The sequence below is a fragment of the Gambusia affinis genome, linkage group LG06 (genome assembly GCF_019740435.1).
Source record: "Gambusia affinis linkage group LG06, SWU_Gaff_1.0, whole genome shotgun sequence".
Taxonomy (NCBI): Eukaryota; Metazoa; Chordata; class Actinopteri; order Cyprinodontiformes; family Poeciliidae; genus Gambusia; species Gambusia affinis.
This window is the reverse complement of record NC_057873.1, coordinates 14,970,354-14,996,103: the sequence shown is the minus strand read 5'-3', so window position 1 is coordinate 14,996,103 and position 25,750 is coordinate 14,970,354. Positions and strand designations below refer to the sequence as shown.

Here is a 25,750-nt window from a genome sequence, read left to right as displayed (position 1 = left end):
TAAAATGTCACTATCTAAGAATTACATTGTGCAGAAAATGTAATGAATATGTTATTTATAGCCCATAGACCTACCTCTTACTCTCTCTCTCTCTTTCTTTCTGTCTTTCTTGCTCTCTCTTCAAAGAAAGATAGTTTAAAAGATTGCCTTTAAAGTTTGTGTTTGACAGCACGTGGAATGTGATTTAGAAGAATTGAAAGTTGCCCCAAATCCACCTTAATTCAAATGATGATCTTTGTTTTTAGGTGCGCATGCGGAGGACTGGTCCAGGTGGCGCGACCTGCTGTACAACCTGTACGACGGTTTAGTCAGAGAGATCAGCCACATCGGCAGCAGAGGGAAGTACGTCACTGGGACCAGACACATCGCTGTGAAAGATAACCTCATTGAACTCACTGCAGACATCTGTCACCAGGTGAAAAGCATTACCCCCGAACTCCCAACATTTGCATAAATGCAAAGCAGATCAGGTCTGAGTTTGAAGTTGCAGTCCAGTGTATGTTTGACACCCTTCCATCTTGTGTGGGATTGCCACAGCTGTTCAGTGTTGACAGTGATGCCCAGGTGCTGGCGGTCACTCAGCCCCAACACAGAGCCACGCAGATGGGCAGTCCCTGCCATGGAGCAGCCAGCAAGCGGCGCCGCATAGAAATGGGCTGGGATGTCCTCCGTGACCATCTGCAACCTCAGCAGAGTGACTTTGATGTCATACCATGGTATGAAAGTCAGAAAGCATTCAAAAAAGTTACCTCACATTTACTGAAACCTGCGTTTTCTTCTCTCAGGCTGCAGATTACTGCAGTGCTCGTCTCCAAGTACCCATCCATGGTGCCCGGCAAGGAGCTGGTCCAGCTGCTGTCGCTGTTGTGTCAGCTCCTGTCAGAGCAGCGTAGAGGAGAGAGGGGGCCATACGTGCTGCGCTGCCTGAGGGAGATGGCCCACTGCCAGGCCCGCATCCTTCAGAGAGCTCAGGCCCACAGGGTGGAGCTGGGCAGGCTGTGGCTCCGGATCTGGCCCCTCGCACTGCGTGGGGTCAGTTCGCCTCAGACTGAGTCCCTCAGTCTGGACCTGCTGGCCTCCATCGTACACAGACGGCTGATCGATATGGACAGGGAGTTCTGGAAACTCTTCCGCGCATCTGCATGTAAACCCACCCAGTGAGTCGCAGTTGCTTTGTTCACTGCTGCATTCAGTCTGGATTTGTAGCTACTATGTAGATTAATTTATCTGCACGTTTGTCTCTTCCTCTTTTCTTTCAGGAGTGCTGCTCTCTGTCTTGCCCAGGCCATGCTAACTTGCTCAATCCCAAAGACTCTTGCATCAAGCTCAGGTTTTGACTACATGGTGACCTCAGAGGGGAGTCCCTCCGCTAGCCTGAAGGAGAGCCTCATAGACTGGCTGCTGATGAGTGACCAGAATGAAGAGATGGAGGATAGCTGCACGCCCCACCCCATCATCTGCAGGTTGCTGTTTTTGTACCATTTGTTATTTGTTATTTATGGTGAGGTGCAGTGTTAGCTCTGCCTCACATGGTGATTTGTATCTCTTATAAAACAACTTTAAATAGAACTTTGTTTGTTTTTCTTTCCAATCGTTTAATTTTTCCTAAAAGCAAAATTTGCAAAGTGCCCTGTAGATGTTTCTCCGGAGTTACCAGGAGTCTGGTGGCTCAGTGTTTGATTATAATGGTCACTTTGCCCCACCTTGACAGATTGGAGTTTTGTCCTAACAAGATGATGGGCTGAGCTGAGTGAAGCATGTAGCTTTGGACATAATAATATTCTCAGGATAGCGTTTTACGTACTAATTATGCTTTCAAAGTCACGTGAAAATGATGCCATATATTAACTCTAAAGGCAAATTTTATTATAGAGTATCACACTTAAAGTCTCTGTAAACTACACTGAGTGGTAGTAACATGACAAAATATGAAAGGATTAGTGGATATTAATAAACTTTACTTTTGGTTCAGATGGGGTCCCCTTTTTTGTCTTTGAAATAATTTTTTTGTGTTGTATTTATGGGTTATTGTGTTCTTGTCTGCAGAGATTTCCCTCATAATCTTATTGCAAGCATCCTGGTCTCACTGACCTTCAAGGACACCAGTGCTGGGCTGAAGTTCCTGCTGGGTAGTGAAGGCCTAAAAGGGTAAAAAAAAAAAAAAAAAGAGAGGAGATTATAATCTCATAATTAGTGTACAAGCAACCAGCACCTGTCAAGAAACTTTAACTCCATTTAATCTCCCCGTTTTATTTTTTTAGTGCTGGTTTTCAAGACGGTTCATCCGATGCCAAAGACAAGTTGGAAGACATAGAGAGACTCTACCAGCAGTTCAGCTTCAACACGCTGCCGTCAGAGGTCAGAGCAGCAGACGATGAGTCTGTCGCTCTGATGGCATCAGCTGACGTTCAGCTGGCCGCCGTCCCCGCCCTCAGAAACAAGCTGGAGCGGAACCTGCTCTCTGTGGCCGACAGCCTGCTCAGCTGCTACTCCCCTGATGTGAGCAGAGGTTGATTTGTCCTGGAGTGTTTAACCTGTTCGCACGTTTGAAACTGACGCATGTTCTGATTGATCTTCTGTAGTCTCAGTCCACGCCTCCAGAGTGCCTGGTGCGCTGTTTCAGCCAGCTGACGGGTGTGCTGGCAGGTTTTGTGGCGGCAGGGCTTGTGACTGAGGAGGAGGCCTGCCGCTCTCCGCTTTTCACCAAAGCGAAGGTCTGTTCACACTCGCATCAGTTTGGAAAATCCAGTTTATCAATGCTGATAAAACAGTATAGTCAAATATCAACACGACGGTTTAATGCCAGGCTGTGGCGCAGGACCTCAGTGGCTTTGTTTCCAGTGTCAAAGTGAAAATGAACGAGGAGGGAGCCATGTCAGCACTCAGATCACTCATGAAGCTTTGTACACAGTGTACCAACAGAGCATCCATGGTGAGATCACCTGCCATGTTGATGGTTTTGATCAAAAGTTTAATAAATTAGTGGTTTTAATGAGTAAACGGATCATTTATTCTGCAGGACAAAGTTGGATCGATCTCGTCTGGTTTATTCCTGATGACTCTGCCTGCCAGCCTGCTCAGTGAGTTGGCAGAAATCTGCAAACTGCATGTGGTATGTGGCTCATCCATGGTGATTTTGTCGCACGGATTTCACAAGCTGGAACCAGATCTCTGAATTTTTCAACTCTCCCCTTCAGTTGAACAACGTCTCTAAGCGAGTCAGTGTCACGGACGATGATGAACAAGGGGATGATGAGTGGGAAATGACAAAACATCCTCAGCCTGGTGACGACTTTGACCTGTTTGAAGACGGCGAGGAGGCCCACAGCAGTTCCAACGGGAGTCACAGACAGAAAGAGGACAACGCTGACTCCTGTGGCCCAGGTAAGAGGAGACCTGACCTGTAGGAAGAACTCTACAGGTTTTAAAAGAGTTAATGCTGCTGGAAAGTTGAAAGTCTGCAGCCTGTGAAATATTTTCTTCCGGATTTGTCCTGTAATTAACTTGGATTCTGCGGTTGCTTTGGTTCCTATAGCAACCACATTTATCGACTTGCACACCTGAAATTGGCCTTTTTTTATACATTGGTAGATTTTCTCTTGTGCGATCCTCTTTCCTGTGTTGGAAAAGGCTAAGTTAAAGAAAAGACACAATATTTTTATTCAGGTTTGATAATATGAAAGTTTAAGATTGGTCATTGGTCCAACAGGTGCCAAAAGCCTGCTAACGGAGGACTATCTGGGAAAACAGGACCTGGCTCTCCTCGCTGTCCTGAACTTCCTGTGTGAGTGCGGCTCTGCTCCGCCTCTCCACGGCCTCCTTTTTAAGCCTCAGGAGGTGCGGCGCAGGCTGATGCTCCTGCTGGATCAGATTGACTTCAGCAAAGCTCTGCACCTCAACATGGTGAGCAGCAGTCAGCCTGGACGATAACCTCCAACTCAGCCGGCTCTAGCTGAACTCTGCTTCTGTTTCAGTATCTCGTTCTGTTGAAGAAGCTTCCTGCTGAAGACTCGCTGTCTCCAGAGGAGTTTGACGCTCTGCTCCGTCCTCTTGCGTAAGGAAAAGTTTCCATCTCAAAACACAAATCAATTTTTTTTCTGAGGTTGCAGACCAGCTGTGAACAGTCTGTATGTCCACAGGGACTTGTGTTCTTTGTATCGTCAGGACCAGGAGATCTGTGCTGCTGTGCTGCTCAGTTTGTTACCGTCCATACAGAGCCTGGGGAAAACCCGTCACATGCCCGAGGAGATGAAACATGTTCAGGGATCTCTTCTGCAAGTTCTGTCTGGCTTCTGGTAAGAAGCATCACTTTATGCACCACAAACACATTTCTATTTAAATGTATCTAGTATAAAGAGAAATTATGTAATTAAAACTTTTTTAAAATTTATTTGTGCTAATGGCGAATATATGGAAGTAAATCTGCCATATAAACATCATCATTGGTGGCTATGCTAACTAACTGTAGCAGATAGCAGTGCGTACACAAGCATGATGGACAGAGCTAACACCCTCCTCCTGGCTCTGATTGGTTTCTGACCAGGCGGTGAATTTCTGCAGGTGGCAGCAGAAAGATGGCAGAGGAACTTTATTTTATTTTCACAGCTTATCTCTCATTTACTGCCACACCATAGCAACAGTTTTAACAAAAATATTTAAAAAACATAGATTTTTATAAGTGTTGCAATCTGGAGCTTTAATATTTGTGTTCCTCTCTGCTTCAACTTTGCTGTTTGCTTTGTTTTTTTTTGTTTTTTTTTAGTTTCTTGAGCCAGACGGGAAAATGTGTGGCGGCTGTCCGAGCTGCTTTGGTTCAGTGTCTTGTTGCCTTGCTGGAGGTAAAGTTTAAAACCCTTAGGAAGAGTATATTTTGTTCTTCAAACATTTCAGCCAGATACATTCTTTCTCTTACACATGTAATTCAGTACAAAACATATGAAAGCAACTTGAATTTTTTACATCGTCTCACACTTAGGCTGACCCTCTGTGCCACTGGGCTGTCCTGACCCTCAGAGGGGCCGAAACAGAGAAGGACTCTCCCGTATCTTTGGTTCTTCCGTCTCATCTGGCAGACACACACCACCAAGTCCGCATGCTGGTAGCTCTGTCTGTGGAGAGGTATGAGCCTTCATACCTTCGTGAGCCTCGTCTCTATAGAGGCAGATCTGAATAATCTGGAAAAACAGGCAGATGTAAATGTACAGCTTAAGAGAGTTGGGACAAATATAGGCAACAGATAAAGTTATATAAAAAGTTGATGCAACATTTTATATCTTTGTCCAGTTTCTCAGTGCACTCTGTATTAATTTCCTAACCATCGTCTCCACTCTGTGTTGTTTCAAGATAAACTGATCCCACCTTCTTGGCCACAGTTCCAGTTGTTGTATATTTTTATTACTGCTCTGACATTTGATATAACCAAGTTTAGTTGAGCAGCTATTCTCTTCTAGCAATTATTTGGACAGAAGGTCATATGTGCATGTTTTCCTGTCTTTTCCATTCTGAAGAGTGTCTAAGAGAAACTGGTCTCTGTCTAACCCCGTGAAAACAGGAAGTCATGGAAAAACTAACAAAGCGTTTCTCAACACTGATCAACTTGAAAATTAAATTATAGAAAAAAAATGCACAATTTCCTAAACAAAAAGTAAATGATCTTTGGTATTTTCTGCTCTCTAACCAGGCTGTTCCTTGATTTGAGACCTAATCGCTCAGATAAGAGGAAGATGTTGCCACTAAAACACCAGCAAGCAGCATTTGAGAACATCTACCTGAAGGCTCAGGAGGGCATGAGGCTCCCGGTGAGGTCACGCAGCGTCACCGCGCTTCAAGAACTTCACTTTTGTTGCTTAATGTAAACTTTTCTCATGCTCTCCTTTCGTGGGTGATCACACAGAGGGGCAGCTCCTCAGAGGACCAGCCGGACGAAGTGTTGAATCGCAAAGCCACTCTGCTGAGGAGTCTGTCTGTGGTGCTGTGCTGTAGCCCTGTGTGTGAGAAACAGTGCCTCTTTGCGCTCTTTCAGTCCTACAAAGAGAACAACGTTGAGGAGGATCTCATCAAGAAGGTAACAGATTGAAGTAAATCATCAACTTTCTCGTTTCACTCTTACCTTCCTGATATCTGAGAGGATCTCGTGCTCTGCTTGGTTTTCTATCGCAGATGTTGTGCAGTGTGTCCAAGGTGAAGAGCTGCAGGAGTGTGAAAACATTCGTCACTTCTCACCTGTACTACCTGGTAGCGGAGTGGCTCGCACAGAGGCAGTCAGATGACCGCTACACTCTTGGATCTTTCCCCTACAGCCTGCTGGACCAGAACACAGTCAAAGATTTCTACAAGTCAGAAAAGCTTTGTTTCCCCTTATTTTTAAATTTAAACAAAGGTTTTCTCACACTTACCTCCTCATCTGCACTTTCAGCTCTTATTACCAGGTGCTGATCCCTCACCTGGTCTTTCTGGACGACTTTGAGCAGGTGAGGTCCATCGGGCGGTGCCTGGAGAGGGACTGGAGGCACTTACTAGCCGACTGTTTCCCCAAGATCATGGTGAACATCCTGCCATACTTCGCCTTAAAAGGCCAGGACTCTCAGGTTGCACAGCAGAGAGAGAAGGCACACCGAGTGTACGACCTCCTCAAAGACGCCAGCTGTCTGGGCAAACAGGTGAAGTGGAGCGTAAAACGGAACAATAAATGTCTCATTTTGTTTAGTGCTTAATTTTATACACGCCACAAATTCTTAAGCAAAAATAACTTTTGAAAGCAGGAACAGGTAGAGATTTCCTTCAACTTCTGTGTCTTCCAAATGATTAAAATTGGGATACGTTGTGGGCAGGATAATTGGCTTGATCTGATAAAGTGTTTTCCACTTTGCCACATTTTAGATTCATAAAATGTTAAAAATTTTATAAACATCAGGAAGCTCTTTGCAAAAACCCCATTTGGAGTCATAAACTCTCCTCCGTATTTGGAAATTTGCCCGCAGCAAATCGACAGCCTGATTCACAGTAACTTGGCGGAGATCGTAGTGGAGCTGCTGATGACTCTGTATGAAGGCTGTGGAGCCGACGGAGACACTGGAGACCTGAAACGCTTTGCAGGGTAGTGACACTTTAACACACTTTCCTGTAACCTTTCTTTGCTACTTCATTTCATCTGTGTCTCATTCTGTTGTGCATTGGAGTGGCACCTGAAGGAGATTAGTTTTTTTGCCCCACAGAGAGCTGGATCCCGTACCAAATCCACCTCACTTCAGCTCGTACGTCATCAAAGCCACTCTGGACTACCTCAGCAAATGCCACAGTGCCAGCCACAAGTCTCTGGTGGCCATTCTGTCTAAAACCCCGGTACAGACGCCTCATTTACCATGTCAGTAAAATTTAGCTGTTAATAGTAAAGAAGGTTAATTCTTTCTCCTGTCTGCTGCCGGCAGATTTCCATCCAGAAGATCTTGCTGGCAGTGTGTGAAAAAGCAGCAGAGACGAGCAACAGCTACGAGCGCCACCGCATCCTCCTCATGTACCATTTGTTTGTCAGCCTGCTGCTCAGGGAGGTGAAGGATGGTCTGGGAGGAGCCTGGGCCTTCGTCCTCAGAGACATCATCTACTCTCTCATTCACCACATCAACAGCAGGTTAGTGAACATCAACGCTCATCTGTTTTTTCTAAAGTCGAGAAAGTGAACAGCTTTCTGTTCCTCCCGAACCACAGACCGCTTCACTGTGACGAGGTGTCCAACAGGAGCCTGTCTCTGTGCTGCGACCTGCTCGGCTCTGTGTGTCAGGCGGCACTGCAGTTCTGCGATGACGCTCTTGACTGCCACCTGCAGGTCATTGTGGGGACTCTCACTGCTCAGGTCACCAGTCAGCCGTTCGTTTCTCAGCAGGTGGGTCACACATTACTCTGGTGCTGATCCAGAGCCAAAAAAAACTGTCTGGGGTTTTTCAACTGTTTTAGGGTAATTCTGATGTGCTGAAATCAAAAATGACATTGGTCTTGCTCAATCAGGTCAACTTTCTGAACTAAACTACTGTACTTATTAGTTTGGGATGCTGGGATGCAGTTATGATGGCTGATTACTGTTGGGCGCTGAAGAGAGATATCCCTGCTGCTGAGCATACGAGGCGTACAAAGAAATGGAAGTTCATGCCCTGAATTTTGCACAATGAAGATGTAAAGTTCAATTTACATGCACGTATCCCTATTATTATTTATTATTCAGTTTACAGAAATCCAAGTTTGTATCATTTGGATGAGAGACATTAACGCAAATGAACTGAAAATGTCACAAAAATGTCGTCAATTTAGTCAGAAGATCAGATTCAAATTAGAATAAAAACCTGACTTGAAATGGATGCCATTTTTGGATTCAGTCCTAATTCAGTTTCAAAAGTATAGACAACTTCCAAAGATATTTTTTGTGACCCAGTGTTACTCAATCTTTACTTTTGTAAATCTCTCAGTTTCGACATTCTGGGTAAAATAAAATCGGGTGGCGTCTATGGGTATGTTTTCAACATGCCTGGGTTATTGTATATATTAGAAAATAGTACTGAAAAAGTATTACAATGCATAAAATACACAGATTAATAGGAGCATTTGTTTCCCAATGCTGCAGTTTAAACCTGTTTATTAAATCAGGATGTGCCAAATCAAATGCTCATTCCTGTGGTAGGATTATCTGTCGCCTCCTTTTAGTTTGTGTACTTAATAATTCTGAATTGTTTTGTCCCCAAGGTGCTTAGTCTGCTGCAGTTTCTGGTAATAGAGAGTCAGCAGAAACTAAAAGGAGCCATCAGCAGATTGGAGCCGTTTCCTGACATCCCAGAGTTCAGAGAGCTGCGCTCAGTGCAGCACAAACTCAAATATAACAGCGGCAGATTCACACTGAGACAGGTACATATGTCCGACATTACAATGTGATTTTCTATTGATATAAACCGCAAACATTTAGGGCAAGGAAAACAGATTTAAGTTTGTGGTTGCAATGCAAGAAAATTTGATAAAGTTCCTGGGCATTATTTTTCCTTTATCCTTTTACAGGAAATAACTCATTTCCTATCGGCATCTTCATGTGACTCTTTACCTCTGACCAGACTGGAGGGGCTAAAGGAGCTGACTCGGCAGCTGCATCGCAACAAAGATCAGATCCGAGAGCTGCTCAAAGAGTGCCATGGTGTGATGCTGCAAAACAGCATTTGCTTTAAAAAAATCTGGTGCTTGTCTTTATAAATATTGCCTTTCTCTGGATGCAGCTGACCCCACTGACAGTGTACTGGTGAAGCTGGTGCTCAGTCTGCTGCAGCTCTGCAAACTGGCTGCCAGTCACCCTGGAGGAATCGACATTCTGGGTAGTAAAATAAAATCGGGTGATTTAAAAAAAAAAAAATTTTTTCCCCCAGTCGTGATTTCCCAGTTTCTTATATTCTCGAGGGGTCGTACTTTTAACCTTTGCTGCAGAGGCTGCTGGCTCCTGTCTTGGCGAACTGGGTCCAGTTGACTTCTCCACCATCGCCCTCCTTCACGGTAGAGACCCCCTCTACGAGAGAGCCGCATCTCTCTTCGTCTCCAACGATTTACAGCATCTTTACATCATCCTGAACTGCATGAACGATGCTCTCACACAGCAGCGGTACGATAAATGCTCCGGCTCTGTGATCGGTTTGTGTCCCAATATTTCTGGGTAATGATGGTGTTCACTCCTATCTGTCAGCATTGAGGTGAGACGAGCTGCAGCTCAGTGTGTGAAGAACATCCTGGCCACTCAGTCTGGCGTCGACTTCTGGGACCGACATAAAGACAACCAGGACCCCATGCTGGCTTACCTCAATCCATTTAGAACAGCCAAAAACAAGGTGAATTTCGTTGTCCTATGAGCTCTTTGAGTTTCCCTCTCTGTGAACGACGTTATGAACTTTACAGTGTATCTGACATTTTTTTTGTGCGTGTTTGACTTTATGTTGGCATCTTTATCAGGTGGCTGCTGTGACTGCTGAGGAGAGTTCGGAGGCCAAGAGGAAGCTGGAGAGCCAGGAGTTTTGGACCCCGCAGGTGGGGTCCCACCAGGCCTGGCTGAAGGCTCTGTGCACAGCACTGCTGGACAGCGGAGGGGTGAGAAGCGAGGCACTGCTGCTGTCACGACCTCTGTGTCTGGTGAGCTCATCAGGTTTCTGCATTGTTTACACAGGAACTGCCTCTTAAACTAGAGCTTTAGGTTTTTCAGTGTCATTTAGTCACAAGTTCTCCATGACATTAAAGTTTTGAAATCCATCTCCAGGTGATGGTGGACTGCTGCCAAAGGTTGCTGCCCCTGATCATCCACTCCATCCTTCTGGACGACCCTGACGGCTCCTGGAGGGAGCTGCTCTCGTCACACATCCAGGACTTCTTCAGCTTCTGTTCCAGGAGCGCTCAGGCCGCCAGTCGATCCGCAACACCTCTCAACTCCGACTCCGGTGAGTTTGAGTCCGTTACAGACCAGCACAATGTGTCTTGTTCAATGTTGTGTGATGACGTGTTTATACTTTCTCACAGAGTGTGACTCCGCAAGCCAGGGTTTGTATGATAAAACCTCCCTTCGAACCATGCTGGCTGTTGTTGACTATTTGAGACACCAACAGAGACAAGTGCAAGATGACAGGTTTGTTATTATTTAATATCCATCTATTCTTCAGGTTCCTCCTGTTAATTTAGACATAGAATAATAACTCATAGCACCTTCAAAAGAAGAGATTCTTCATATTTTTTGCAACGTTGACAAAAATATAAATGCTGGCCTTCTTGCAGTAACTCCTGTGGCACTGTGTGCGACTCCAACTTCTGGCTGGAGCTGAACTACCTGGAGGTGGCCCTGGCCGCTCAGTCCTGCTCGGCTCACTTCACCGCTCTGCTTTACGCTGAGATCTACGTGGACAAGATCCGAGCCAACATGGAGGAGAACTGCAGGTTTCCAAGACGACCTTTGTTTTTACAGTGCAGTTAATTTAACAATTTATTCATTTTGTCCGTCTTGAACAAATGTGCAGAACCAAGTCCAAAGCCACACGCAAGATCAACTTCGAGGAGAACAGCCAGAACTTCACCATCTCCGGTCTGACGGAGAAGAGCATGGAAGACACCAACATCAGCCTCCAGGTCTGCTCTGCATGTCAGAGTCCTGTTAATAACAATTATATCTGTATCATTTTTTTTTATCTCATTTGACTTTGTACATCCTTAAACTCAAATAATTTGAACTATTTGGTGTGTTTGTAGGAGCTGTTGATTGAGGTCTATCGGAGTATTGGGGAACCTGACAGTCTTTATGGCTGTGGAGGAGAAACGATGACAAGTCCACTCACCAGGTAGGTTTCTCTCCACTGCAGTGTTTTGTAAAGTATTCATACCCACTAGATGTTTTTCACATTTTGCCACCTAAGTACCACAGATACAGTCTGTTTTATTGAGGCTTTATGTGATAGACAAACATAAAGTGTGTAACTCTAGGTTTTAGTTATTCACTCCACAAATGACATTTCTGGAACACTAGCAAGAAATGCTATTTGCAGTTTGCTATGAACTACCTAAGGGACACGGCAAACTGGTGGAACGTAACACTTTACATTCACATTTGCTCATTCAAACGATGCTGGTGGTGGCAGCGTCATGCTGTAGGGATACTTTTCTTCTCCAGAAACAGAGAAGGTGGTTAGAGTTGATGGGTGGACGAAGTTAAACTCAGGCCGATCCTGGAAGAAAACATGTCAGAGGCCACTGAAGACTTGAGAGCAGAGCATCTTCCAGCAGGAAATTGAACCAAAACTGGAATCCCATTAAAAATATGTTTACAAGCGGGGTTTGCGCAATATAAGATTGAAGATTTTCCAGTAATCTGCAACCCTGACAACAGGAATATTTCTCAATTACAGACAAAAATTGTACTTGTAAGATCCACAAAAAGAGGTGAGATCAGTGCAGGTTAATTTGTCGCAAGATGACAGAAGCACTGAAACCCGATGTGCTATTCAAGTCATCTGTCAAAGATTCTTGCATTTGTTTCATATTGTAATATACGTCATAGGGATAGCAAACATTTAAATGTCATTTTTTTCCAATGTCGTGCAGCCCTATTGCAGACTGTCCCTCATCCACTCTGACTGACATCGAAACATTTAGCAACAAAGAACGAAACTCAAGGAGGACTGAATGCAAATGCATGCCACACTTTTGAGAATTTTACTGTAAACACGTTGAGTTGTGTCATTTTCCTACTCATAAAAATGAAAGTATTTACTGCACTGAAGTTTGTAACTACACTATGACAAAATATGGTAAAGTTCTGGGAGTATGAATACTTTTGCAAAGCGATGTATCTTCCCACTGGCATGCAGACATTGCTGTGCAGACTACAGTTTCTGCTTTGTTGCACTTTTGGTGCAGGATACGCACATACGAACACGAAGCCATGTGGGGGAAGGCCCTGGCCTCATATGATCTTCACTCTTCTCTCCCTGAAGTTACCCGACTTGTAGGAATTGTGGAGGTAAAATGGTTGAATCTGCATTAATTGATGTGATCTGTTATGATATTGAAATGCTAGGAAACCAGAGAACGAGCTATGATAAGATTATTTCTTTCAGTTTGATCTAAATGAAAATAATGTGTCATACTAGGGTGGAAAATTTGTCTTTGAATATATTGTTCTGAGGATTTTTCACCGTCCTTCTTTGAACAGGGCATGCAGAACTTTGGGCTGAGCAGCATCCTCGCCACCTACATGAGGGGTTTGGAGAGCGAAGGCGTGGAGTGGGGGGCTGAGCTGCGAGAGCGCCGCTTTCAGGCGGCCTGGAGGAACACGCAGTGGGACTGCGAGCTGTCAGAGAGGTGAGGATGATGTATGACCAAAAAAATGTCTCATCTGCTGCATCTTTCACCTACAGCTTTATTTTCTTCCTCAGAAGTGACAAATCCAACCCCGGCTTCCACGAGTCTGTGTTTTGTTCTCTGCAAGCACTGAGGGACAGAGAGTTCTCCATATTTGATGACACGCTGAAACGTGCCAGGTGGGGTTGGACACCTGAAGCGTCGAAGTTTGGCCCAATTTATTATTTATTTATTCAACTATGTCCACGTGTGAAGGGCGGCGGAGGTGGAGGAGCTCTGCAGAGGCACCTTGGAGGCCGTGTCTTCCCTGTATCCGGCCCTGAAGAACCTGCAGAGCATCAGAGAGCTGGAGAGCGTCAAGCAGCTTTTCGCCAGGTGATTTCACCGTCATCATCGTCTGCAGTGAAACAGAGCTGAGTCAGATTAATGTTCCTAAGCTGTTTTGTGCATTTCAGATCCCTCTGTGATGCGACTCTGAGGGACGTCTGCAGCCAGTGGCGGCAGCACTCCCAGCTGCTGGTGGACAGTGACTTCACCGTGGTGGAGCCTATCCTGGCTTTGCGCTCCGTAGCTCAGCTCACCCTGTTATCCAGAATGGAAGAGCCAGAAAACAACCGTCACCTCAGCTCTGTGCTCACCGACCACCTTATGGAGCTCTGCCGCTTGGCCCGCAAAGCCGGGAACACACAGGTAGCCTCCGCATGCATCACTGCACTGCCTGGTGAAAGTATTCAGAAAACCTTTTTACATTGCAATCAATTAATTTTGGTACATTTCATTGACGTTCTAGGTGATCAAGCGTCAAAACAGTTTTTCGTTCGTTTCATACTAATGGAAAACTGTCTGGGCTGAAACAATGAATCAGATTATTTATTATTAAAATAATCGTAAACTAATAGAGTAATTGATTAATCATTAACTGGAGAAAACAGACTCTTAAAAAAAAACAACTAACTCAAAGCAGTAATTAAGCCAAACTTGTCCAAAAAATGAATTAATTTAGCATTTAAGGTGAAAGACCTTCTTTGTTTGTAGATATATTTTTACCCAGAACTCCTCAAATGACAGTTTTAGCTTCACCTGCTTCAAATTCTGCTTAAAAAATGACCTTTGGCTAAACAAATTATCAGTCATTTAATTCATAATTCAGTTCAGATCAGCCCTGAACTGTATTTGTGTTAAGTTGAGCACAAAGACCTGAGCTTTTCACTCACTGATATTAAAAGTAATTTCTTAGCTGCAGATGCATCCTTTGCTCCAAACGTCCACTAAATGCTTTGTCATTGGATTTTAGGTAATAAAATGTTTATTTTTCCTATTTAAAGAAAGAATTTAGTTATGTGTTTTTCATTAGCATTTCTCAACTGTATTTCTAGCATTCTATAAAAAAATGTGATTAATTGAAAACTCTGCAGAATGTGCCAATTCTTTATCCCATTACAAATTTTTGTAGAAAGAAAGCTATTGACAAAAGAAAGTCCATTTTGCAGCTTGGCACACCACTTCCTTTGTGAAACATGGTGGTGGCAGAATTATGCTGTGAGGATGCTTTCTGTTTCAGCTGGAATAGAAAATGGGCTCAAAATCCTTCAATGCGCTAAAGTTTTAAACGTTTCTTTACCAAGGCTTCATATGCTAGCAGATTTAAGGCAAGTTGAGGTTTCTCCGTCTGTTTGAACATTTACGTCACGTTTCCTAATGGTAGCGTTGTCTCCTCTGTCAAGCTTGCGGAGCGTGCGGTCTGTCAGATGAAGCAGCACGCCGACGGAGGGAGCTGGGCGTCCTCACCTGTTCTGTCATGGCAGCTGGAGGAGGCCCAGGTGTTCTGGGCGAAGGGAGAGCAGGGTCTGGCTCTGGGCCTGCTGAGGCAGATGATACACAGTCTAGAGGAAAAGGTCAAACACACAGCCTGATAAAGATGTACTACTACAGCTTTGCACGGATGAATTATGAAAAATTACCTGCAGATAAGTTTTGTTTAGTTCTGTGTGAAGGAAGATCCAACATGAGTGAATTAAATATTGTTGTGTTGAATGTCGAGCAGGTTGATTTTAATCCAGCTCTGGCTCCGCTCTACACCGAGTGCCTCAGGCTTTGTGGGAACTGGCTGGCTGAGAGCTGCCTGGAAAGTCCTGGAGTTATCCTGGAAAAGTACCTGGAGAGGGTAAGGGGCCGCTGAGCGTTTCTTCTTAAACGTTTTAGAGATCAGGAATTATTGTTAGACTGCAGCATTCAAATGTTGCTCCTTTTTCTATCCGTAGTTCATGAAAAATGAATATGTGTAAAACTAGTGAGACACCAGAAACCAAAATAGATGATTTACTAATAATCATCTATTTTCTCTGTCTGGTGATCAGCAGACCAAAGGAAAAGAATATTCCCTTCCTTCCTTCCTTCCTTCCTTCCTTCCTTCCTTCCTTCCTTCCTTCCTTCCTTCCTTCCTTCCTTCCTTCCTTCCTTCCTTCCTTCCTTCCTCCCTCTTTCCCTCCCTCCCTCCCCTCCCCTCCCCTCTGTCTCCCTCTATCTCCCTTCCTTCCTTCCTCCCTCCCCTCCCCTCCCCTCCCCTCCCCTCTCTCTCCCTCTGTCTCCCTTCCTTCTTCCTTCTTTCCTTCCTTCCTTCCTTCCTTGCCCAAACATGATGAGTGAATCCTTTTCTAAGACCTCATCATGGAGTAAACAGGCCCCAGTTCAGAGTTACAGTATTTTCTTTAAGGATCTTTGTCTTTCTAGGCTAATCAGAAACGTCAGTGTTCCTTGTATGTAAACATGAAGAGAAAAGAAAGAGACTACTCTAATAAGTGAACATGAAACCAGATGAGTCTCAAGTCTAATATATGTTACCGTTTGCCCTTATTGAAGTAACAGCAGGCCTCCCTGAAAGACATGAATGACTCATTACCCGTCAGCCAGGCAATAACTGGCTTACACACACACACATCCACACACACATGAATTATTCATTTATGTCCAGATAAATCAGAAGGAGGCGATGGCATAAATATTAGATTTCTGGAAGTTTATGGTTCATGTCCCCTGGCTGTGGCAGATTAATGTAGACCAACCGGAATAATTCATATATACATGTTTGTGTGTCTCCCACAGTTAGGATTTGGTTCTCCTGCCGCTGGTTTTCTTTTTTTTTTTTTTTTCAGAAATCCCAGGAAATGGAGTGCCTTTTTTATGGCTCCTTTTCTTTAGTCCATAACTATTCAGGTCTGTCAGATTCTCTTCCTCGTTGTTCTCTCTTCAGGCAGTGGAGGTGATAGCGGGGGATTCGGGGGGACGGGACCCCAGGCTCCAAAGCCAGCGGACCGAGGCTTTCTTGTCTCTGGCGCGCTTCTCTGACGCTCAGTACCAGAGCATCGACAAGTACATGAACTCATCCGAGTTTGAAAACAAGCAGGCCCTGCTGGAAAAGGCCAAAGAGGAAGTGGACCTGATGAGGGAGCGGAAAGTCATCTCTAACAGGTTGATTCCCACCTTCGCTTTCCTCATGTGTGCAGAGGAAAACCCCACAGTGGCAGGTCAGAATCGTCTTTTAACAGATGAAATGACGTCTCAGGTACACGATAAAGGTGCAAAGAGAGGTGGAGCTGGATGAAACGGCGCTGTCCAATCTGCGGACGGACCGACAGCGATTCCTGTGCAAGGCGGTGGAGAACTACATCCAGTGTCTGGAGCAAGGTGAGGAGCATGACACCTGGGTGTTCAGGCTGGCTTCGCTCTGGCTGGAGAGCGCTGACATTAAAGAGATCAACGACATAATGAAGGTGAGTTAACATCTGCACTCCACCAGACACAGCCTTTTTTGTTTGTTTGTCTGATCAAGTTCAGATGTTTCTGATTGTTACAGCTGATTTGTTTTCCAGAGGGGAGTGAAGCAGATCCCATCCTACAAGTTTTTGCCTCTTATGTATCAACTGGCTGCCCGCATGGGAACCAAAATGGCTGCCGGTGTCTCGGAGGACCCAGGATTCCATGAAGTCCTGAATGATGTAACTCAGAAGTTTGTCTTTTCTTCAAGCTTGTCAGCGCCACTCATAGAGTTGAAACCAGGTGTTTAAAAGCTCTGTATGACTGACTTTGGCTCAGACTTTATGTTTTTGGTCACTTAGGATTATCCAAAATATTTCTTATTTTTTTAAATGCCATAGCAAAAAGCAAACACATTTTGGCTTTCCTTTCACAAACTTTTCATTGTTGGAGTTTGTGCCCATTCTTCAGACCTGGTGCAAGCAGAAATGTTCGGCCTTTCTTCTCATATAATGTTCTTTTCTCATGATTCCTTCCTATTTTGGTTCATCTAGTTGTCCCTTTAACACAAAGCAGTGGACAACTGAAGTAGAAGGAAAAGTTTTTTAGATTAGTTTTCCAGTTTAAATATCTGGTTTCAACACTACTTGATAAGTGTGATGATATCATATACAGTTAAGCATGCAAAAGTGTTACTCCTGAGCTGTCAAACTTTGACTATTTAACTTTTATTACACAGATAAAGGTGTGAATTATCTGTGTTTCCCTCCTCAGCTCATCTGTAAGGCGTCTTTGGAACATCCTCACCACACGCTCTTCATCATCTTCGCCCTGGTGAACGCCAACAAAGACGAGAGTTTCTGCAGGACACGGCGGTCGAAGAGCTCACCACGGCAACAGTCGCAGTTTGATCTGGTGCGACTTTCATTGTTGAGTTGTTTCTTTTAGAAATTTCTGTTTATTTCTTCATTATTTTGAATTGTTTGTTTTAAAGGAAAGTTAAAAAAAAGAAGATGAAAACAAGAATCTTACCATAATCTCCTTTGACTCACGTTAAGTCATTACGATTGTCCTTCCTGAAAAAAGTCTGATTCTCATAATCTGTGCTGATCTGGTTGAGTTTGAAACACTGAAAGTCTTTTTTTTTTTAATGAGTATTTACAGTGAAACTCTTTGCGAAACATCTGCCTGGTCTTTCTAACTCTTGCAGGAGCGTTCAGATGTGGCTCAAAAGATCATTTCTGTAACCAGGAAGAAGCGAAGCAGGATGATCCGAGGGATGGAGCGCCTCTGCGACGCCTACATCACTCTGGCTTACATGGATGCTAGCCGGCACAAAACCGAGAAGAGTGAGTAGTGATCTATTGTGCAAAACTCCTAAATCATCTGTCACGCTTTGCTTCCATTGAGCCAGACTTTATTGTAATAAAATGTCCTTAGTTAGTTGCTCTCTGGATTTTCTTAAGTTTTTCTTTGAGCTTTTCATGTTTAATTTTTGTTGCAGTGCTTGACCACTTCCATATGGGTGGTTTTCATTTGTTAAATCTAATCTATTGATCATCCCCAACATGTAACTAAGATATGAAACATTTTAATTATCTCTATTTCTGGTCTGGATTTTAAAATAGCATTGAAGGGTTTCAGAAATCCTGGGCCTAAACGGACCAAATCCACATAAATATATTATTTTGTTTTATTTTTTTTATTATTGGTGTTTAATATAAAAGATTAATCAGTTATTGAAATAGCAACTAATTTAGTAATTAATTAATTGCTAACTGGGCCTCAACAGGTCATGCTGAGAGCAGTTAAGCCAAAACTACAAAAACATACAATGTGATGTTTATTTTCTTAGTTAAAAAGAGAGCTGAATTTTTGGGGGGTTATTTTAATCTTTTAATGTATTTTTAATATCGTATGTAAAAGCTTAAAATGGCTAAAAAGAAGATCTGCAGAATGTACCAATTTCTGTAAGATTATTCATCAGAATAATCGAAAGAATGATCGATTACTAAATTATTTGGCAGTTGTTTAATGTTTAATGGTTTCCCCTCTCACACACGTTTTAAATTGCTGTGCATTTAAAGGTATGTGTGTCTATCTGTGTGTGTCCATCTCTCACACCAGAGGCCATTCCCATGCCTGCCGATCAGCCCATCATGCAGCTCAAAGACCTGGACGAAGTGATCATCCCCACCATGGAGATAAAGGTTCATAGATTTGCAACTCTGATCTGAATAAACAAGTTTGATTAATCGTCACTGACGTACCAAACATTTGACTTCAACTTTTACGACGTTAGCTGGATTAAAAAAAAAATCCGTTGTTCTGGTTGTGAACAGGTTGATCCGACGGGTTGCTATGAAAACCTGGTGACTGTCAGATCCTTCATGCCCCAGTATCACCTGGCCGGAGGAGTCAACCTGCCGAAGATCATCGACTGTGTGGGCTCTGACGGGAAGAGCAGGAGGCAACTAGTCAAAGTAAGCTTCTGTGTGTGTATAAGTGTGTTTTTTAATCTATCAAATGATAAAAAATTTACTTTTGGTACTGTGGTTGGTGCAACAGAGTGACCTGCACCAACACGGGCACACACCAGTTCTCAACTAAGCAAACACACTTTCTGACGAGAAGCTGGTCACTCTAAGCTTTGGTTATTTTCCATTAGGTTTGGTTTCAGGTAATAATGAATCAGGTTTTTATATATAAACAAACAGACTCTCACACCTTCATATTGGAAACAGCCCTCATAGAGAGAGAGTGGGGAAGGTGTGTTGGATTACATGTGTGTGAAAGTGTGTTTGTGTTTGCAGAAACATTTGAAAGACACTTAAAGGTTATGCTGAGATCATGTTTTATCCTGATATTGCTTTTTTTTTTTTCTTGACCTAAAGAGCTAGCTTCACCAGAAAAAAATATGAAAAGAAAGAAAACCCCTTTACTGCCTATGCACTGAGATGAAATAAATCTTTTTTATTTTTAGGCAACAATTGCTCAATTAAAGGAGTGAGTCGGACTTTCAGGTTGACGAGATTATCATTGATCTTACAGGATCAATAAAAATAAATAAATAAATGTTGGCCCTTTGTTGCAATCTTCCTGGAACGTATACATAAAAACTTACAGTAAAATCCATTTAAGTATGAAATGACTACAAGAAAGTAGCTAGCTGCTCATGTCAGGAAAATATATGAAAAACAACAAGGTTGAATAAGTAGAAGCAATTTTTTTCTTTACTCCCTTAAAAAACATCCCAAAACTAAAGCAAAGAACGACTTCTTGGGCGCCACCAAGTCTCCACTGTAATGCTGAGATGCTGTGATGCTGAGGCAGACTGTTTCTCTTCATGGGAATAAAAACTTCTTTGAAACACCAGAAAAGTCAATTAAAACTCATCTGGTTTTTCACTGCAATAATGATCTGAAACATTTGGCCAAATCAACACAGAAATGATTCTCTTGATAAAAAAAAAAAAAAATTCTCCTAAGGCCAAAAATACAACTCTGGAAAAAATGAAGGGTTTTGCATTGAACCCCATTGAAAGCCTCCTGGTTGTTCCACCGAATATTGATTCCTGAACTCTTCCTGGGTCAAAACTTTAGTATTGTTGCTTCTAAATGAATATGAACTTATTTTCTTTACATTATTTGATGTCTGAAAGCACTGCGTCTTTTTGGTTATTTTCAGAATTTCTCATTTTCTGCAAATAAATGCTACATTTTTGCTTGTCAGTAGTTCATAGAATAAAAGAACAATGTTCATTTTACTCAAACATACACCTATAAAAAGTGAAATCAGAGAAAATTTTAAGTGGTCTCTTAATTGTTTTCCAGAGCTGTATATTTGGAGTGGAAATTGATTTCTTTAAACCTTTACTTATAATGTAAAGTAAATATTAGTAAATTATTGGGATGAGCTATGAAGTAAAAGTGATTATGTTCTATTAGTTTCTCACGATAATGTAACTGTGCAGAGATTTATTGATCCTAATGAAGTTTAAAAAGCTTCATGTTGCCGAGGGCAGAGTAACATAAGAGTCCTCTTTGTGAACAGGGTCAGGACGACCTGCGGCAGGACGCGGTGATGCAGCAAGTGTTCAGCATGTGCTCCATGCTGCTGCAGCGCAACACAGACACTCGGAAAAGGAAGCTGAACATCAGGCGCTACAAGGTGACATCGAGAGAGGGAAACAGAAGATGTGTCTCTCAGAGTTATGTGAATGTGCGTTTTTGGTGTTGACTCAATTGCCCGGTTTGGGTGCCAGGTGGTGCCGTTCTCGCAGCGCAGCGGCGTGTTGGAGTGGTGCTCGGGCACGGTGCCCATCGGGGAGTTCCTGGTGGATCCCAGTAAAGGCGCTCATAAACGCTTCCGACCTCAGGACTGGACCAACCTGGCCTGCAGGAGGAAGATGATGGTAAAGTGCTTAAGAAATCTGCTCTTAAAGACATGAAACACTTCGACTCAACTGTTTTTCATCACTGTTACTCTTTCAGTTTATGTTTGTGTTTGAGAACAGCTGTGCACCGTTGCGTAGCAGATTCAATCATGGTTTTGTTTGAAATGGTTGGAAAAAGACTCCAGCTCGTTTGTCTCCATCTCTCGGCTCGCTGCAGGATGCTCAGCGGCAGGGTTTCGATGAGAAGCTGGAGGCCTACAGTGAGGTGTGCAAGAAGTTTAGACCGGTCTTCAGGTACTTCTGCATGGAAAGGTTCCTGGATCCCGCGGTATGGATGGAGAAGCGGCTGGCTTACACACGAAGTGTTGCCACATCCTCCATAGGTATCGTTGTGATGTTGGTTAAGACGGAGTTCTGCAGTGAAACAGCAAAATGGCTCATAACTGGGTTTCATGATTATTATTTTTTTGCCCCTACAGTTGGCTACATTGTTGGCCTGGGCGACAGACACATCCAGAATATCCTGATCGATGAACAGACCGCTGAACTAGTGCACATCGACTTAGGTATTCCTAGTTATCGCTCCTTCGATTTATGCAAACTCATAGTGAAGCATCATAAATTGTAACATATCTGATGTTTTGTGTTTTAAGGTGTGGCCTTTGAGCAGGGGAAGATCCTCCCCACCCCTGAGACCGTCCCGTTCAGACTCTCCAGAGACGTAGTGGACGGGATGGGGATCACTGGAGTGGAGGGCGTCTTTAGGCGGTAAAGATCAGCATCTGGGAGAATCTCCTTGTTACATTCTCACATTATCTTTTCTCGGCTGTACAACGCCATGTGAAAATGTTCAAGCCATTTCAACCTTGCTTCATTTTGTCAAGCTACAAAAACAAACGTAAATGCGTTCAATGAGGTTTCCATGCCGTACAAAACGGAGCATAATTGTGAGTGAAAAGACGAGGAAGTTTTCATTTCCCTGTCGCTACACTCATACTCAGGATGAGGGATTTAACACCACAGTTAAAGCAGCTGTCCACTGTCTCTGCATACTGTATCAGGAAGGAGTCTAACAAATCTCTGAGGCCTACACACATTAAATGACACAAAGCTGGAGTGTAATTAAGCCAGGTCGATTTTTGTCTTGGTGTTTTGTATTTAGGGGGATCAGAGTATTTTGGATTTGGATTTTCAAATCGAGTAAAACACCCCAAGTCCCAGTTCAGTTCACATCAATTTAGTTTCCGTTTGTGGCATCAAGGTAAATACATACAGATGCATGCCATGAGTCCACACTTTTCAGTTTTATGTCCATAAAAGCAACAACTTTTCTGTCCTTCTATTTTTGGTTGCAAAGTAGAAAAAATACAAAAGACCTGAAGGCTTTTGTAAGGTACCGTAAATACAAAACACGCGCTGACCCCGACCCGATTCTGTGCTCAGATGTTGTGAGAAGACGATGGAGGTGATGAGGAGCTCCCAGGAAGCTCTATTGACGATTGTGGAGGTACGAGGATTCTCCATCAGCTCTCGGTGCAAAGCACAAAGCTTTTATATAAAGCAAATATTTACCTCATGTGCCGACAGGTGCTGCTGTATGACCCTCTGTTTGACTGGACCATGAACCCTCTGAAGGCCTTTTACCTGCAGCACGACGAGCAGCAGGAGCTCAACGCCACCCTGGGCTCCACAATGGGAGGAGAAGACCTCGACAACCACCGCAAATCCAGGTGATCACACGGTCTTCCATTTGAGAGTCGCTGTCTGTTTTTCTACCTTTCTTTGAGCTCTTCTCTCGTCCTCCTGCAGTGACAGTCAGAGCTTCAACAAAGTGGCGGAGCGGGTGCTGCTGCGGCTGCAGGAGAAGCTGAAAGGGGTGGAGGAGGGAACGGTGCTCAGCGTGGGAGGGCAGGTCAACCTGCTCATTCAACAAGCCATGGACCCCAAGAACCTCAGCAGACTGTTTCCAGGATGGCAGGCCTGGGTCTAAACCCGGAGGGAACCAACAAGAGTCAGCAGATCGGTGCTGTATTAGTGTTGGGGGGGAAAAGTCTCTGTAGATTGTTGCACTTTATTACAAATGTAAGAACTGATGTTCTGCAAAAGACCTTTGATTTTGTTTGTAAATGATGGCCTGTACCTGTGATTGACCCAGTTTGATGTGAATGTTGTTTTCTTTTCACTAAAGTATGATGAAGAGACTGATACCATTGACTATCCAAAGAGCAGCCTTTATGAATGTATGATGTATGCATTCCTTATTTAATGGACGTTTTATTCACTTCTGCCTTCTTCTTTCTACTTTCTTAGATTTTTGTTGTTTTATTTCTAGCATTGAGTAATTAAAAGGAACAGAAAGATGTCATCAGTTTGTCCTTCAGAGGAGCTACTTCAGAGAATTGTCTTGTTCGTATTTTTTTTAGAAGAAAATTCTGGTTTGCAGATTTTTGAAAGTTGTGTCCAAGTCTGGAATTGGCTTTGCGTTCTCCATCCATCCATCCATCCATCCTTCACTCTACTCACTCAGTCAGTCTTTCCATCTGTTTATTTATCCTCTCTCTGTCTCTCTCTATTTTGAAACCTTGACCACATCTGCCATAAATTTTAAGAAATGCAAAAAATACTGGAAAAGCTCTGGAAAAATTGTAGCATGGAAAAGAATGGAACACAACAATATGACCTGAAAATGAGCAGGAATATGAATATCAAAAATTATAATTATTAACAAGCTTTAGATCCTTTTGAAACTAGCTACAATTTATTTTTACTCTTCATTGCTTTGTGACTTGTAATGATTGTGAGTCTAGATTTCCACAGTGAATGATGAGATTATTTCACTTGATAATTAACTAATTGGGGCCATAATGTCCGATTAGTTAGTTAGGGTCCTTATGAATATTACTAATTTACAAAAAACTATTAATTAAATGGTTGTTATGTGGAGTTATACAACTGACAGATGTAACATCACTGATGTAGCAAACTTTGAGAACATTTTTCACAAAAAAAAAAAAACAACTAAAAACTCCACAGAGCATATTTACCTTTAGAGTAAGAAACTCCATTTTTTTTCTACACCTGGTTGAAGATCTGATTGTGTTCACCTGGATTCCTCACACATTTGGTGTGCGATCTGGGCCAGTTAAGTGGATTGGAAATAATAAAAATAATAGTTGAGTGATCACAGGAAGAAACTTCACCAGCCAGAGATTACTGCTGGATTAACAGAAGATGTTAAAACTGAGCATCTTCCTGTTGCAGCTTCCAATAAAGTCTGACATACTTCGGCTCCACAACAAACCAAGGTGAGACAGAGGTTCTAATAATCAAAGCTATCCACTAGATGGCGCCAAGGTTCAGGACATAAATCCACTGTAGTAAAGCCTCTTTGAGGAGCGACACGCACAGACGAAAGGGAGTGACGAGTAGCTCACCTGTGGGGTTTCTCTTTCAGATTCTGGTTCTCTGTACCTGAAGGAGGCTACGGTGTCACTCATCCCCTCTGCAGAGTGCAACAGCTCCAAGGCCTACCAGCGGCAGGATATCACAGGATATGCTCTGTGCCGCAGAGTCAGAACCAGGAGCCGGCGTGTGCCATGCAAGAGTAACTCACCAGTAACATGATGCACATGTATCACAAACAGCTGACAGAGTTTGCTGCACAACTTTGCCCTGAGCAAAGCCAGACAGTGGCTGCCTTGTGTTCAGGCATCAGTGGTGCATTTCCTGAGATTGTATCAATATAAACTCACCTGATGCTGTAAAAGAGAGAACGCTCAGACAAGTTACTGGCTGCTTTTTCAACCACAAACAGATAGGTTTCTGTTCAGGGAGGAATTTAAAGGATTTTTATGCTCTTATGTAATTTGCTTTAAGGCACAGTTGGACAAGTCCCGCATTATGCGGCACACATGGCTACAGATTAAAATAAACACATTTCTGTGTCTTATAACAAACCACTTATACAGCCAACTCTACAAAGCATGTTCAGTTAGAGCTCAGCTGACCATGATGTCACATTACTCAAACTATTCAGTCCTCTTCATTGATAAAAAAAAAAATCCCTCAAAGAACATTTCTGAAAAAAATCACATCAGTCTGAGTCTTTGTGTGGCACATCCAGCTCACAGAGCCTGACAGCGGCGGTCCCCTGGTTCCCTAGATGGATGGACTGTGGGGCGAACACAGTAATAGACAGAATAAACCAGGTGTCTACACCAACATCAAACACCATCTGAACTGGATCTACCAGCAGATGCAGGTAAAAGTCTCGTTGGGTGTTTGTTAATTCTCATTTATTCAACTGTTTGACAAGCGTGTGACTGTAGAGCAAACATGTGGCCATTGTTGTGACTGTAGTGATTAAATCACAATTAATCAGTTGACCCAGTTCTGCCAATCAATACTGCAGACTGGCTTTCTGATCTCCTGCTTTCTTAAAAATGTTGCTTGGAAGTAATTTAAATATGATTTATTATTTAAATAATAGGAAATGGTCTTGTGGAACCAGGTTCATAGTGATGTTTCTATTTTGTGTTTACAGAAACATCAAGATGTCTGACGACAGGACCAAAGGCGATCAGCAAGACAAGTAGTCTGCATTGTAACATTGTCTTCATGTTTCTCTATAATCCTGCATAATGCAGATTTTAATTTTTATTTTTTTTAATTTCCTTAAGGAAAATGTTTTTGTAGCCTAAATGAAAAAACAGATCAGTCACAATATTAACACATCTCTGCTTATCT

The 25,750-nt window shown here is 43.1% G+C and overlaps 1 protein-coding gene across 2 annotated transcripts in view; it reads left to right on the top strand.

Moving 5' to 3' along the window:
* The window catches only part of atm (ATM serine/threonine kinase), a 28,205-nt gene extending 4,836 nt beyond the window's left edge, over positions 1-23,369 (top strand). For both annotated transcript variants that reach the window (XM_044118637.1, XM_044118638.1), the window contains exons 8-63: positions 246-415; positions 538-716; positions 786-1,157; positions 1,260-1,463; positions 2,047-2,148; positions 2,262-2,499; positions 2,583-2,714; positions 2,807-2,932; positions 3,020-3,112; positions 3,198-3,384; positions 3,710-3,903; positions 3,975-4,054; positions 4,140-4,295; positions 4,763-4,838; positions 4,976-5,118; positions 5,681-5,798; positions 5,894-6,064; positions 6,160-6,335; positions 6,416-6,659; positions 6,981-7,096; positions 7,215-7,341; positions 7,428-7,627; positions 7,705-7,879; positions 8,731-8,889; positions 9,037-9,169; positions 9,249-9,344; positions 9,454-9,625; positions 9,707-9,848; positions 9,970-10,146; positions 10,271-10,448; positions 10,528-10,633; positions 10,780-10,938; positions 11,019-11,127; positions 11,248-11,336; positions 12,412-12,514; positions 12,707-12,855; positions 12,930-13,034; positions 13,111-13,230; positions 13,311-13,545; positions 14,580-14,750; positions 14,900-15,019; positions 16,106-16,323; positions 16,418-16,625; positions 16,725-16,850; positions 17,383-17,523; positions 17,819-17,957; positions 18,736-18,818; positions 18,951-19,091; positions 20,662-20,778; positions 20,873-21,022; positions 21,222-21,387; positions 21,484-21,570; positions 21,658-21,772; positions 22,448-22,511; positions 22,592-22,734; positions 22,814-23,369. In XM_044118637.1, the coding sequence (XP_043974572.1) occupies positions 246-415; positions 538-716; positions 786-1,157; positions 1,260-1,463; positions 2,047-2,148; positions 2,262-2,499; positions 2,583-2,714; positions 2,807-2,932; positions 3,020-3,112; positions 3,198-3,384; positions 3,710-3,903; positions 3,975-4,054; positions 4,140-4,295; positions 4,763-4,838; positions 4,976-5,118; positions 5,681-5,798; positions 5,894-6,064; positions 6,160-6,335; positions 6,416-6,659; positions 6,981-7,096; positions 7,215-7,341; positions 7,428-7,627; positions 7,705-7,879; positions 8,731-8,889; positions 9,037-9,169; positions 9,249-9,344; positions 9,454-9,625; positions 9,707-9,848; positions 9,970-10,146; positions 10,271-10,448; positions 10,528-10,633; positions 10,780-10,938; positions 11,019-11,127; positions 11,248-11,336; positions 12,412-12,514; positions 12,707-12,855; positions 12,930-13,034; positions 13,111-13,230; positions 13,311-13,545; positions 14,580-14,750; positions 14,900-15,019; positions 16,106-16,323; positions 16,418-16,625; positions 16,725-16,850; positions 17,383-17,523; positions 17,819-17,957; positions 18,736-18,818; positions 18,951-19,091; positions 20,662-20,778; positions 20,873-21,022; positions 21,222-21,387; positions 21,484-21,570; positions 21,658-21,772; positions 22,448-22,511; positions 22,592-22,734; positions 22,814-22,994 (8,381 nt within the window). In that variant the 3' untranslated portion in view covers positions 22,995-23,369. The remainder of the gene's footprint in view (positions 1-245; positions 416-537; positions 717-785; positions 1,158-1,259; positions 1,464-2,046; positions 2,149-2,261; positions 2,500-2,582; positions 2,715-2,806; positions 2,933-3,019; positions 3,113-3,197; positions 3,385-3,709; positions 3,904-3,974; positions 4,055-4,139; positions 4,296-4,762; positions 4,839-4,975; positions 5,119-5,680; positions 5,799-5,893; positions 6,065-6,159; positions 6,336-6,415; positions 6,660-6,980; positions 7,097-7,214; positions 7,342-7,427; positions 7,628-7,704; positions 7,880-8,730; positions 8,890-9,036; positions 9,170-9,248; positions 9,345-9,453; positions 9,626-9,706; positions 9,849-9,969; positions 10,147-10,270; positions 10,449-10,527; positions 10,634-10,779; positions 10,939-11,018; positions 11,128-11,247; positions 11,337-12,411; positions 12,515-12,706; positions 12,856-12,929; positions 13,035-13,110; positions 13,231-13,310; positions 13,546-14,579; positions 14,751-14,899; positions 15,020-16,105; positions 16,324-16,417; positions 16,626-16,724; positions 16,851-17,382; positions 17,524-17,818; positions 17,958-18,735; positions 18,819-18,950; positions 19,092-20,661; positions 20,779-20,872; positions 21,023-21,221; positions 21,388-21,483; positions 21,571-21,657; positions 21,773-22,447; positions 22,512-22,591; positions 22,735-22,813) is intronic.
* The last annotated feature ends 2,381 nt before the right edge of the window (positions 23,370-25,750 follow it).